The following is a 14,437-nucleotide window of genomic DNA, read 5'->3' on the forward strand; positions in this document are numbered from 1 at the left end:
CTCATTGCTCTCAAATATTCATCTAAGCACCCATTCCCTAACCATGATGCTGAAATGCTGCTCTCACGAACCTTGGCAGTTGTTTATTTTGGTCTATAGGAAATCTCTGCTAGGAGAGAGACCTCTTGGAGGACTTTGGAAGGAGTGTTGATAGTCTGTATCTTGTTAAGACACTAATGGCCATCTGGCTGAAATGCAGCACCTGAGAACTTTCTAAAATCAACTGGGATTTTAAAACGAGCAGTGAGAACAGCTGTTCCTTTTCTCCCCCTACACAATGGGCAAGTTGAAAACAATGGTCTTTCTTTGCACAAAAGGCCAAATGCCTTGCTATGTGATATTTGGCTCTGAGAAATTTACTCAGAAAAAGACAGTGGTGTAACATGCTATTGAGGCTTCAGGAAACTGCTGAGGTGTAAATCTTTGGAGCCTGGATGGAGATTCTGGGGAGCAGCCCTCTAAAGAGCCACTGGTAGAAGGAAGTGTGTGTTGTCCCTCCTGGGCAACCACTGGGCTGCAGCGGAGCCCCATCACTGTCTTTGGATCTACTCTGCTTGCCTTGTGACGGTACTGTAGTGTGGTGGGAGTAACAAGATTGTCTCAGAACCATAACTGATTATCTCAACCCAAGGGCTGACACAGGGCCTAGCTCCTTCCTTTACCATCCAAACAGAAGAGCAGCCAAGATGGCTTTGTCTCCAGTGAAACCTTTACCTTTTCCAGAAATAAAGATGAGGCATTTGAGAGCTGCCTTTAAAACTTTTTTTTTTTTTAAAAATCTGTTTTTCAGGAACAACATGACAGACTGCAACAAGAATAGAGAAACTGTAAGTAATGGGCTAGGGAGTAAAACCTGTTGTAAAAGGAATATGGGCCATGCAGAAAAAGCCTGGCTGAAATAAATAAGATATAAAGGGTATAGCAGCATCATTATGACTTTTTCCAGGAAATGACCTGACCAGACCGACCCCACTTCTGGCACATCAGAAACATAAATTTGCTCACTCCCTCCCCAGTGGGAGAGGCTGGAGTGTACAGACAGCTTCCCAAGTATCAGCCCTTGTCCTCCTTCATGTTCATCTTGGGTGGCTTGGTTCTGAATTCAGAAATGCTTCAAATATATATTTGTTGCTATAGAGAGCTTAGGATAGGAGAGACCTGGGAATAAAGTAGGAACAGGAAATTACATGTCATCATGTTCTATGACTGAAAAATATTTACATCTTTCAATAAGTCATCCAGTGAGTCAAAGAGGCAAAGGTTGAACTGCAGCAATTCACTCTAGTCAGGCAATGTTTTTGCCTTCATGAAGCAGTGAACACAGAATACAGCACTAGGAGAGAAGAGAATCGGTTTAATCAGAAACAGGAATATTTTCAACAACTGGCAGCTCACCATGGCTGTTTCTCACTGGCTTCTCACTTCTGTGCTCTTTCTGCTGCCGTTCGTGACACGGATTTCAGCACAGCAACAAGGTAAGCTCTTGCAGGAGGTCCGTGACCATGGAGGAATAACCACTAGAGCAGCAGGTTTCGCCATTATAGGTGGGAGATGTTTACCCTTACTCCAAGATAGGTTTGTTCAACAACCTTCTCCCCAGTGGTAACCAGAGGGGTCTCAGGTCTCATGTCTCACCCAACTCTGTCACAAGGTGAATCCCTGGGCAATTTTGTGTCTCACTTCTGTGTTTTTCCAGGATGTTCTGTCAATAATAATGAACCAAGTGTTTATGAGAATAACCCTCCTGGTTACGTGGTGACTACTATCCATGTGGAACCAAACTTCACTGTAATGATTGATCCTACTTCCCCCGATGCCAGTTTTTTCACTATATGGGGGTCTGAGCTGCAGCTGAACCGAAGCGTGGACTATGAGGTGAGCCTTTAGCTGGCAGGCTGTAAGGATGGGATGGATAATGTTGGGACGCAATGAGTATCAATCTCAGCTCTTGGACTTCCAGAGATTCATAACCTGTTCCTAAAGGATCTAGAAAATAACTTTGAAAAATAAACCTATTTCAGCTGGGTTTGAATTCACTGCTTGGGAGGTCAGCCCTTCTGCAAGCAGGGTATAGGGAGGAGGGGGATGCATGGTATGCCTGCTGTCACCTTCCTTCAGTGAGTCTGTATAAATTAAAGCAAGGGGGAAGTTTTAAAAACAAAAATGTGACAACTGTAGTGTTCGGAGCTCTCCAGGACTCATGTAAAATGATCCCTGTTTGCCTGTAGAAAATAGAGCCTTGAGCAGTGAGGTGATCTTGTGTGAAGCATAAAGGCAGTGTAAAAGGTCAGTGTGTTCAGTTAGGTTGCTACTAAATTATTTTACCTTCTGGAGTGCTCTGTACACAGCCACAAGCATCTTTAAGCTGCCTTTCCCCTAATGTAAAACCCCACATTTGAGTGAAGAACAGCAGACGGAGTTAACACCCTGCAGGCGACACTGTACTTGAGGCATGGTACATTTCTGCTTCATTCAATTTAAAAAGAAATCTCTTTGAATTCACCTGGAGTTCAAAAATGGCCAGTTAGCTCTGCTGACATGTTACAGGAATCACAGGGAGAGAAGCTGGAAGAGTGGTCTGCTTTGACTCCATCATAAACAAGATCCCAGCACTGATACATGGCTGTAAAGGAAAGAAAAGTTAGATATGCCTGAAAACAAGATAAAGCCCAGCAACATTTCTGATTCAACAGTGCATAAATTTGTTTCGTTTACTTTAGAGTTAGTATGTTTTGGCTTGTTTCTACAATGGCTGGGTTTGTTTTTGCACGCAGAAAGACACCTTGCTGCTGGTGTACCTGATTTGTCGGAACGCTGCTGGGCAGGTGAGTGCTCTTCCACGTGCTCAGCCCTGTCACAAGGTACTGCACAGCAGCCAGTACTTCCCTCTGCTCTTCCTAGCCCACAGACTGGTATGAGGAGATGTCCTTTTCTCTGAAGACATAAATGCTCCTCTCACAGTCGGAGTGCCCAAGGCCCTGCGAATGGGGAGGGGTGGGAAGAAACTCACAAACCCCAGCCCCATCCAGCCTGCATCCAGCTGTGCTCCTTACACCATCCCCTCTGGTCACTGCAAATCAGGATCAGCCCCTAACAGTCTTATTTTTGTCTTTGAAAGTCTCACTTTGCCCTTTCCGCAGAGCGATTCGTTGCAAATTCTCGTGACCATTCTCAACATGAACGATAACAGCCCAGTGTTTAAGCAGACGAATCTCACCGAGGTTGTTCCTGAGGTGAGCATTTTACAAAGTGAAGAGGGTACTGGGTCACCCAGTGCTGTCAGACTAAGGAAGGGTTAGCAGGGAGAAGTCTTCAGCCCATTTCACAAAGAATAACCACAGCAATTTTGTTTCAGGATACAAAAGTGAACACAACCATTGTGGCCCGTGAAGTTTTAAGAGCTAGTGATGCTGACCTGGACACCATCTTTTATGAACTCACAACAATAGTGCCGGTGAGCATCTTTGTTCTTTGGGGGAAAATGGTGGCTCTGGAGAAGCTTTCATGTTTAATTCAGAAAAGCCCCAACTCTGAGGCTAAGGTCATTGCATTTAGTTTCCTGACAGCTTCTGGAAGAGGTACATATTTTGTAAAAACCAAGTGTCAGTTTGGTTAGCAGAACAGAGCAATTAATATTGCAGGTATTGAATTCTTTCGCTGCTCACACTTTTATTACACTGTACAGATTAAACTCTCATCTGGGATATTCTGAGCCATATGATCCAGGGTAGTCTTGTTGAGATGGTCTGTAAACACACCAGGAGAGACCTTTGTACCTCACAGAGTTCAGAATTGAGCTGAGTTGGATAGGGAAGAAGGCATTATTGTCCTGCTTGACAACAGCGTCCATGCAGAGTGGAGATAACATGAGCTGCCCAAGACCACACAAAAAGTCTGTGGCAGAGCCAAAGGCAGACTCTACTTTCCCCAGGTTCCAGTTTAGTGCCTTAGTTTATTTGCTCTTAAGGAGTTTGCTTCATTTCATGGGAAATGAATTGTATACACAGTTAAACTTATGCCAGCCTAGAGTGCAAGGGCCTGCTAGAAATTAAAAAAAAAAGGTAAATTAAAAAGAAAAACAAAATCATACGATGGTTTGGGCTAGAAAGGCCCTTAAAGACCATCTAGTCCCACCTCCTGCCCTGGGCAGGGACACCTTCCACCAGCCCAGGTTGCCCAAAGCCCCATCCAACCTGGCCTTGAACCCTTCCAGGGAGGGGGCAGCCACAGCTTCTCTGGGCAGCCTGTGCCAGGACCTCACCACAAAATTTCTTCCTTATATCTAATGTATATTTACAGTTTAAAAGAGTGACCAGGCAGTGTCTGACATTCTGCCTCCATTAGCTCCATAACCCCCTGGATTTTAAGGGTTGTGAACAGAAACCACAAGTTTTTGCATTTCAGGGGCCAGACTTTGCCCCCACATTGGTGTAAATCCAGGGGGATTTAGAAATTCAGAGAAATTCTAGTCAAGACATAAGATTAAAGGAGAACCCAAGCAAGTGTAGAAGGTTATAGAGTAAAATGCAACGTATCGTATTTCAATTTGGCTTTACAGTTGCTTCCAAAGTTCAGTTGTGCTAGGCTAAGGCAAGTGATCTTGCTGGCTCTCAGAGGCTGAGCTGCCTTCGACCTGTTTTGTGCATGGATGTGAAAGTGCTTGGCTGTCATGGTCCCAAAATCAAGGACTGGTGGCAACCTGTTGAGTGGAGGAAATAAGATTTCATCCAGTACCTGCTGAGCAAGTCACCAGGCAAAGCAGGAGATCTTCGAGAAGAAAACTCATAGGGACATCAACAAACCTTTCTGACAAGCCAGGTATCTCCAGTGTGCAATACCAAAAAGATTAAATAGATCTGGCATGCAGACACTGCCCCCCACCTCCTTCCCCACCTTCCAGGTCCCTGGGATTAAAGGTCTGGTTGGGTTGACAAACACAGCAATGAGCAGTATTTTGAACATCCCTGTAATTGAGTCTGCTAGTAGGTTTTTCCTTTCCCCCCTGCCAGGGCACAGATGGTTATTTTGCCATAAAAGGAGTTAACAACCCAGAAATTTATTTACAAAAAGCACTGGACTATGAGAAATTTAAATCAACAACGCTGCTCTTGTACGCAAGGGTAAGTTCTTTAAGAGGAAAAAAAACCACCTTGTTTGCCCCAGTCTCTCAAGTGAAGGGTAAGTCTGAACGGGAGTATCTGGGATGGCAGGAGGGAGGGTGGATGCTGGGGGAGGTGAGTTTGGAGCAGCCTTCCACCCTCCATAACTACACAGTGCCAGCCTTGCATCCAGTCCACCTTTGGCACTAGAATGAGATAATTCACTGCTTTAGATAGTCTCACATAAACTGCTAAGCCTTAGACAGAATGGAGTTACAACAGCTAAAAGACAGCTGGGCTGCTGGCTTTTGCAGTTGGGTGGTTCTTCTGGCAATAAAACTTGCATCTCATGAGTATGCTTTGCCTTTGGGTACAGGACAGGCCTGTGGGCAGCACTGAGACCACCAACACAGCTACAACAACAATAAACATATTTATTGAACAAGCTGACACCAAATCACCCTGGTTCCTACCCTGTACCTTCATTAACACGGACAATAGCATTTGCATCAGCAGCCCCTATACTGGGAGGGTCAATATCTCTGAGATGTCGGTAAGCAGGCGTGATCAAACAGTATCCTTGATGCTATTCTCAAACAATATCCAGATGCTATTCTCAGTAGAGAGTGCCTAATTATTTTTATGAGCTCTTGCTGATCTCCGGTCATAAATGCAGATGATTCACCATGACAGGGAGACTTCACCATCCTGGGAAGTGGAGGTTCCCCTCCCCAGTCTCTGCCCCACCAAGCAGCACATCACAGGAGAGGCAAGAGCTGGGAGCCCCTTTACTCTGGGCTGTCTCACCTCTGCCCTGGTACAGCCATCTCCCAATAATCAATGCCATTCTGCCCAGACAAAACCACTAGAGCCATGGATGGATGGATGGGACAATGCTGCAAATGCTAATTTGGTGCTGTAGTGTGGAATATAATGCTTTGTCTTGTTATTGCAGACAGAACCACTCATTCTAGAGCCGGGGCCTATCTATGCTATCGATCCTGACTACACTTTAAATGAAAAAATTGTGTACAGCATTGTTGGTGGTGAGTAGAGGTTGACACCTTCCTCAAACTGCATTGCTCATGTCCCCTACATTACCTACCAAAAGGAGATGCCCTCCACGGCACTGAAGAGTTGAGGGCCTGAGGATTTGCCCCTCTGTTTCTGCCACAGAAACATAACTAGATACATGGAACATCATGGATTAAGTAGAAGAAACAGACTGTATGGAGAGGAAGAGAGAGAACTACAGTCCTACAAGCCAATCTCAATGAAATCTGTATCAAAAGGGCTTTGATTTTTGGGGAAGTGAGACATGTTTTATCTTTAAGCTTTTAGACTTGATTTTGCCAGTCTGATCACACCATTTTCAGTCTTTGAGCTGAACCTAAAACTCCCACATCATCGAATAATTTTTATACCCCAGCACATTGCCACTATCTAATCTGCTCTGTTTTACTCTTGATTTCAAAAAAGATTACTTGAATACAGACAACTGATTGCCCAGTCACTGACTGGGCCATTTATTTCATTCAAAGGATATTTTTTTTTTTTTTAAACAATAGTGGGGTTTTGAATAACTATCAAGGCAAAGGTAGATCGTATTGGTCAGGTGATCACTTGTTCATCTCCCTTTCCCTGTGCCACATGGCACCACATCTGTGAATATCCTTCTGATAATAAATACATTAAAGAACCTTAAATTCCACTGGCATTTTGGAGGTAGGGTGGTATCCCGACCCTGCAGACAGTAGGGAACCCCAGACTGAGGAGTCCTTGTCTAAATACAGCCCACAGTGTCTGAGTGAGGAAGAGAATTAAAAATTTTGCTTGTATTTTAACATAAATCCAACACAGATGTTTGTGTGATTAGAAGACAGAGATATAGGAAGCTGATTTCTATCCCCACATCAACACAAGAAGGTTTCTGTGTTTAGGCTCCTTTTGTAGTCAGAAATAAGCATTTCCAGAGCAGAATGCAGCTCACATGGAGCTCAATGTTCACAGTAAGTCAGATAAAGCGTGCACTGAGATGCTATTTTCCCTTCACAATATAGGTAACAAGGTCACATAGAGATGTCTTCCCTTTAGATGCCTAGAGCTATTTGAAATGAATCCCCACCCAATTAATCTTTGTAGGTTGGCTTCTTGCCTTTAAAATAGGAATAATCCTTCCCTCATCTCTCCTGAAGGCAGTTTGGGTTTAGTTAGGGTTTGGGTTCAGGTTAGGGTTAGGGAACTGGAGACCTTCAGTCCTCAAATTGTACCAGAGGCTCTAGGCATTTAGCAGAATTTAAGCTGCTATATCTGAGCCTAGGCCCTGGAAGTGCAAAGCTTTGCTGTCCTACCTCATCTAGGTGGGGTCACACACATCTTTCTTGATTTTGTTTGTTGAGTCCCTCTGAATCCCTGGCCAGCACTGCCAGCTCTTGTAGCAGCCAGGCAGGCAAGGAAAACAGCATTAAGCCCTGGGGGTATTGTCACTAAGATGTGAAAAAATGAGTCAATGAGCTCCAGGTCACTTTATGAAGGTATCTGATGACTGAATTTCCATTTTCTTTAGGGGATACAGATAAAGTATTCTCAGTGGATGCAGACACAGGGAATTTAACTATGAACAAAGTAGCAACTTCTCCAGACTCATACCTATTGCAAGTTATGGTAAGTCTGATGACATTGCAGACAACAACCCAACATAGCTGGCTTCCGAGGAAGCAGTAGTCTTGATGTGACAGGAGTCAGTTGCGTTACTAATTAAAGCTAACTCGTTACACCCTTTCTTTTGGAAGGGCTTAGTACTTGATTGGTGTCCTATACCTACTTACATTCAAAGCTCTTGCAGGAGTCAAGGCATTTTCCCTTATGTATGGGTTGCAACATCAAACCAAGTTAACCAAAAGGGGACACTCTGATGAGTTGGAAGCATGGAGGAATATAACTGGAAGGCTTTCGTTAGGCATGACTGGAGCTTTTGTTATGGTAGTTAATATAACTCAAGCCTAGAGACAAAGTCATGTTTGGGCTAAAAATCAAGAGGAAAGGAGGGAGTTGAAAAGCACTCCCTGCACACATATCTAGGATGATGTGGACTCTTGGGCAGTAACTGAACTGACCCAAACCCTTGCGAAGATGAGCAGACTCTGCCTGCTAGTTCTGGAATCTCACTGCTTTGTACTGGAGCATTGTAATTTGTCCAGATGTGGCCCTAATGGAGGGCCATACCTACACTGTGTGGAGGGCCAACAGCAGAAGCAAATTATAAACCACAAGGACTCCAAACCGGAAGGCCACCTGTGACAGGCCTGGCTCAAAGCTCACTGAGAGTGATAGAAAGAACCCCATGGGCTGTGATGGGGTTCAGATCAAGCCTATCCTATGTCTCATCACTAATAGGAAAAGGCTAGCCTCTCTCTCTCTCTCTCTCCAGGCCACCCAGGTCAACAACATACAGAAATACTCTGTAGTCAGTGTAGAGATTAAGGTTGTCAATAAGAGCAACTACCCACCCTACTTTGAGAGCAGGATCTACAATGGGACAGTATTTGTTGGTCTGGCCCCAAGAAGCTTTGTCTTCCAAGCTGGTGATCCTTCAAGTCCCCTGATGATAACAGCGGTGGATGAAGATTTCCCTAATGTAAGAAACTGAAGATGCACTGCATTCTTTCTCACTGCTTCGGGCTTAAAGCTGGATCAGAAAACATGAGGAAGGGGAGGTGGGGAGACGCAAACAAATTTTTCTCTAGTGTTCCATATTATATTTCCCTGAAAATTCCACATAGGTCAGAACTGCTTATGGTGTGATGTAATGTGGAGAAGCTGCTGGACTCCTCTCTTCTAAAAGCCAGTTCCACCCAGATTTGTATAGGTGAGCTGACCCACTGCAAAACAGTATGCTGAGTGAAGGCCAGGGTTAGCAAATACTGTGGACAAGTCCAGATTGGAATTAGGACTTGGTGAAGTGTTTCCTTGAAGAGTTTGGGGTGGTGGGATCTTAGGTGTCCTCTCTCTTCCATATGTGGTCTGGCTTGGGAAGAGGAGCCAGTTCAAAGACAGCAAACTAGCAAGGGCCTGCAGTCCTGGGCTGGAAATTCTTACCCTTCTCCCTGTAAGGGCTCATTTTGAAAGAGTCATTCTTGAACAAAGTACTGGGAGAATGGGGGAGAGATTTACTGACCTGCCATTTCCATCCCACCCTATTAAATAAAGAAAAACATGCTAATTTTATTGATGCCAAGGCTTCCATAACAAGACTGGGGACCTAGTAAAGGAATAACACCCTAGACATAAGGGAAAAATTATGCAGACCTCAGCACAAGTGTAGTTCTCCATGTACAGCCCCCTCTGGCACTGTATTAAAGGCAGAACTGATCCAATTTACAAGGTCTCTTGCATAGATGTGTTTTGTTTGGGCAAATACTATAGATATCAACACAAGCTGGGTAAGACTTTAGATGTTATTGGCAGCAACACTTTTAAAAATAATTCTTGAATTCTGAGCAACAGGATGAACACACAAGTTCAACCTTTCTCACCTCCTCAGTCCAGATTTATTTATTGCGCTATACACCTGCTCACACTTCAGGTGTGTCTGGCAAGTCCTGCCAATGGGTTGTTATGGAGATGCACGCAAAGCACAGACAGGGTGGTTTAATCAGTCACTCTTTTGGCTTTTCAGAAAGTCAATCCAAACATTGAGTACTACATAAAAGACAGCACTGATTTTATCACAACCAAAGATGGACTCGTCCTGACAAACGTGATGCTGCAGTCACCAGGAACTGTAACCATCAAGGTAAAGAAGCTTCATTATCTTGCCAGGGTTGTGGAGGGAAGGGGTAGTTTCTAGTAGAGAAGTACCAAGGGTGGAATTCCACTGGGTAACACAGTCCCTGCCCCAACCATTTGCATCATAAATGTACAGGGATGGAGAGAGATGAAGCAATAGCAAATTTACTCTGTGGGATACAGGTTACATCTGGTACTAGCTGTAAAATTGTTTCTCCAATCCTGTGGAAAATATCATTGGAGACAAGCAAAAAGTCAACCAGGGAGATTTTAGGAGCACCCCTTCCACACTCTGATTAACAAAAAAAGGAGGGTGAGCAAGTGGTTAGGAGGTGGATGTGTAAATATCATTAGGATATGATTGCTGGCATATACCCCATCTCTAAAGGCTACAGCTCCAAACTTGGGAATCCTTTGGTAAATCCAGTACTTTTTTTTTTTTCCTCAGGTCAAAGCAAGCAGTTGTTAATAACTTTAGACTAAAAAACTAGATATTCACTTCATCCATCTGCCTGCCAGTGGCAATTGGCTCCTTAAGACCTGCCTAGCACAATGCCATGCCCTCTGAAGTGGAGCTCTCTGAACCAGCTTGACTGTAGCACTGGTTTAGCTACATGGGCAGGGCAAGAGAGAGGTGCCAACGCCTGTCCCACGCTACCACATTATCTGTGTGCAGCACTGCACTGCAAAGCTGTACACAAATGATGCACCTGGTTCTGGCCCAGAGAGAGCTCTTCTTCCTCTGTGACCAGACTGTCCAGCCACAATGCAGGGCTATTGTGAGGATGTGGTGAGGATACGGACAAAGTACTTTGTCCACAAAAGGGCCCACTGCATATCTTAAAAGTGAGCTGGAGATCCATGAAGTCCCTAAGCTCTCTCTTTCCCATGTTCACATAGGCTATTGGAAAAGATATGGTAAGCCTGCAGGAGGCAAGCACTGTAATCGTGGTGGAGGTCATCCTTACTGCAGGTAGGCTGGGTGTCTTTGTTTTCTGCTTTTTGGAGATGACTGGGGAGTCTTTTCCACTTCTGTGGGCCAACTGGCAATGACAAGTCAGCCACTGAAGTCTGTGGACCTGGGCTGAGGCCAACCCCACACCTACAGGAAGTTCTATGGTGGCTATAAGAGAGAAAATGTTCAAACATCATCTTTATGACGTGGCCGCCACACCTGCCTCAGACAGCCTCCTGAGACTGAGTGCTGTGTATTGTAGTGTCTTTTCCTGTTATTCCAAAGCTAAATCTGGGGTTACTTCATGCTGTTTTGTGGGTCAGAAATAAGCCAGGATGTCTTGTCACAGCAAAGGAGGGTTGCCCCGACACCTTGATGCATCACTGCTCCTTTTTAGACAAAAATTTCATCACAGAAAATTTAAACCACAGAACATAATGATGCTGGCCACTAAGCAAAAACGTAGATTGAAATTACCCTGAATGGCTCAGAACCTATGACAGGGATTGTGCTTTATTCTATACTATAGACAGCACCCAGGAATGGCCTAAACAGAGCTGAGATTACCATTTGCCTGGCCAATCTGTAGGGTATTTAACCCTCAGCTCGAAGAGGCGCTGCTAAGGAATGTGCATGCAATGGGTTGGAGAGTCCTTTACTGAGCATTCCAATATGCAGGGAGAAACTAGACTCATTTTTAATATACTCCCCTTCTGGGTAGTGGTAACTGTACATTGGCCTCTGGTTTCTGAGATACTGGTGCCAGAGTCAGTTTATACTGGTCTCAAGGTGAGTCATGCCACCAAGCTGAGCTAACTTTCACAGAGGCACTGCGTGCTGCACAGCACAGGAGGAGTTAAGGGTGGCAGAGTTTCACTTCAGCTCTGTGACCTGTGGCTCCCTAGGAGACATCATTAAGAATCAAAAATTCACTGACATCCTAAACCCCTACCAATGTATTAATGATAAACTGAGAGCGCAATCAAATGCAGAGAAAATATACAAAGTCCATTGTCATAAACAGGTCAGCAGCACAACAAAACTCTGTTTCATTAATGATTAAACTTTAAAGAAATTAATTTGCACTACAAAATGAAGCTGGAAAACTTAAATATAAAGAACTCCACTGAGAACAAGAAGCAAAGCTGATTAACCCTGAGGAATTTACTGTCTTTCCACTATAATGTTGATCTCTACACCAAAATACTTACACTGATCGGCGGCTGAAAGCATAAGCTGCTCCTGAGAAGGCTCGTGTACACTGCTACAGCTCCAACAGGGCAGGAGAGCCTTTTCTGTCCTGGGGCCCTTTGAATGCTTTTCCTATTTCCTATTATGCTTTTTTATTTCTTATTGTAATGTGCTAATCGGTATCAGAAGTGATGTTCTGGATTAAAGGAAGCTTTCCATTTTCATACACATATGTACAAACATAGCTCATTTTTGCTTTCTGTTGTAAATGGGTGAAGTGGGAAAGTAAAAGACCTACCTAGCTTTCCTCCATGTAACATCTACTTGCCCAGTACAGTCATATATATATATTAGCTTTGATAAATCATGGGGTAAAAGTCATTGTTCTGTAAATGGATGTTTATTTCCACTTCATGTAACTCATTGGAAGTTATAATATTCTCTGAGTGGTCACCTTAAAAAAACCCCTCTGCTCTTAGGACTGCAAATGAATGGCCTTCTGTGATATTAAATATATCACTGTCACATTCTGCAGCACAGAATGCTTCTTTGCCCTTCAAAAATTGGTTGGAACTTCTCCCACAATGAAGTGTTGTGTTAAAAAAGCTACCTTTTCTTTTTAGGCTTTGTAACACTGGTTTGTTTCTCTTGCAGCTACAACCTCCTCTGATAAGATACACACTGCCCAGGATATGGCTATCTTAGGTGGTACATTAGCAGCACTGCTACTAATTGCTTTAGTCTTCCTTGGAGTGATGATATATAAACAGTATGGAAGACCAGTTAAAAACCTGGTAAAGAACAAGGTAAGTAAATGCCATGTTTTTTCCCTGAATTTCTTAATTAGAAAGTGGGATCTGAGAAGGTTTTAAAGTATGGATGGACTGTCTAAATACTACACGTTTGTGTGAAGGTCATGAATCACTCCTATCCTAAAGCCTGGGCTTAGACAGTTGTCTGCACCTGAGCTATATACTTTTGGCTCTCTCAAGTCCCTAGCAAACTGGTTACTTTGAAGTTTAGAGTGTAATTCATCTGACCAGATGTTGGTCTCTGCCTTAGGCCGGGACTGTCAGGAGCCTAGACTCCACTGACTACAACACAAGTCCAGAACACACAGCTCAGGTGAATAATAAGTCCTTCACCCTGAGTGAGGTAAATCCCACTCCAGAGTAATACCTCGAATGGGTGGGTACAAATCAGTATATATTTCTGGTGCTCAGCACTCCTGGAAAATGTGCCCATGCTTATCTGAAAAAAAAATAATCATAATTTGTCACTAAAAAATGGTTGTTCTGGGGAACCATATCTTTCCCTGGCTTCAATTAGGTCTAACAGCAAAACAAGCTGAAGCTCTCCTGAGCAGTAGCGCAGTCACTTCAGCCACCCCTTTTTTCTCCTCCCTGTTTCTTTTCCTTTCACAACAATAATAAGGTGTCTCTCCTCCTGTAGTTCTCCAAGGAAATCTCTGGGGGTTACCAGAACCAATCTTACAAGGAAGACGAACACCCAAAGGTGAGCACCAAACAGCATGGGACATCAGAAAATGGCAATGACCAGTGGATGACACCTGTGCAAGAGCAGTCAGCACTCTCCTTGCTCTCTTCTGATGCAGAAGAAATTGGTAGCCTCCCACAGGCTTCTATAGCTTCCACCATCATCTCTGACCAGGGAGAGAAAGAGGAAGAAGTGGAAGAAGAGAAAGAAGAGAATGAGCATGAGAAAGAAGTGAAGTCTATCCTCAAGACAGAGAGGCATGTGGCAGATGATGGCTACAAAGCTGTGTGGTTTAAGACTGATGTAGATCCAGATGCTGGAGAGAGGATTGAAGTTATTGAGGACAATGCAGCAGATGACGATGATGACAGTGACCAAGATCTGCAGAAGAATGAGAATGAGGAGGAGGAGGAGGAGAAAGAAGGTTATGACAAGGATGATCACCACAGAGGGCTGGGAGTGTCCTTTGCCTCAGAGCACTCATCACTCCCAGCTGCAGAAGTGATAGTCAACATGTCTCGCACAGATGCAGTGACAGAAGATGACAGGGACATATAATGGAAATGGTCTGCGCTCTCCCCCCAAAATGTGGGAATCTCAGCTGTTCTGCCGACATGAAGCCCATTTTTCTTCTCAGGGGGGAAACTGGAATGCAGGAGGATGAGGCTGCCTGTCCTGCTTGTCTGAATGCAGCAGTTAAAGCTGGAAGAGATTACAGCTAATTCAACCTTTCAGGGAGACCCTGAAATATCACTTAGGATTTTGGGGAGGGGAACAGGTCTCATCTCTCCACCTTTCTGCCTGTTCCCCACAGGCCCCTTCATCACATTTCCCAAACTGGCTGCAGGTACAGCAGAGATGTAGTTGAACTGACTTTGAAGCAGTCAACCCAGCTCGTGGTAGCAAT

The 14,437-nt window shown here is 44.2% G+C and overlaps 1 protein-coding gene across 1 annotated transcript; it reads left to right on the plus strand.

Moving 5' to 3' along the window:
• The first annotated feature begins 1,396 nt into the window (after nt 1-1,396).
• On the plus strand, nt 1,397-14,088 carry CDHR5 (cadherin related family member 5). The gene is made up of 14 exons (XM_074918543.1): nt 1,397-1,475; nt 1,697-1,875; nt 2,775-2,825; nt 3,141-3,233; nt 3,356-3,454; nt 5,010-5,120; nt 5,476-5,652; nt 6,055-6,145; nt 7,666-7,763; nt 8,530-8,736; nt 9,778-9,894; nt 10,788-10,860; nt 12,688-12,839; nt 13,486-14,088. The coding sequence occupies exons 1-14, from the start codon at nt 1,397-1,399 to the stop codon at nt 14,086-14,088; spliced, it is 2,130 nt and encodes a 709-aa protein (XP_074774644.1).
• Nucleotides 14,089-14,437: the final 349 nt, after the last annotated feature.

Source organism: Athene noctua, chromosome 14 (assembly GCF_965140245.1).
Source record: "Athene noctua chromosome 14, bAthNoc1.hap1.1, whole genome shotgun sequence".
In the NCBI taxonomy this organism is placed as follows: Eukaryota; Metazoa; Chordata; class Aves; order Strigiformes; family Strigidae; genus Athene; species Athene noctua.

Coding starts and splice junctions, on each gene's coding strand:
- CDHR5 (XM_074918543.1), top strand. CDS start 1,397: ATGGCTGTTTCTCACTGGCTTCTCACTTCTGTGCTCTTTCTGCTGCCG. Junction 3,234..3,355: donor TCACCGAGGTTGTTCCTGAG/GTGAGCATTTTA, acceptor ATTTTGTTTCAG/GATACAAAAGTGAACACAAC. Junction 8,737..9,777: donor TGGATGAAGATTTCCCTAAT/GTAAGAAACTGA, acceptor TTGGCTTTTCAG/AAAGTCAATCCAAACATTGA.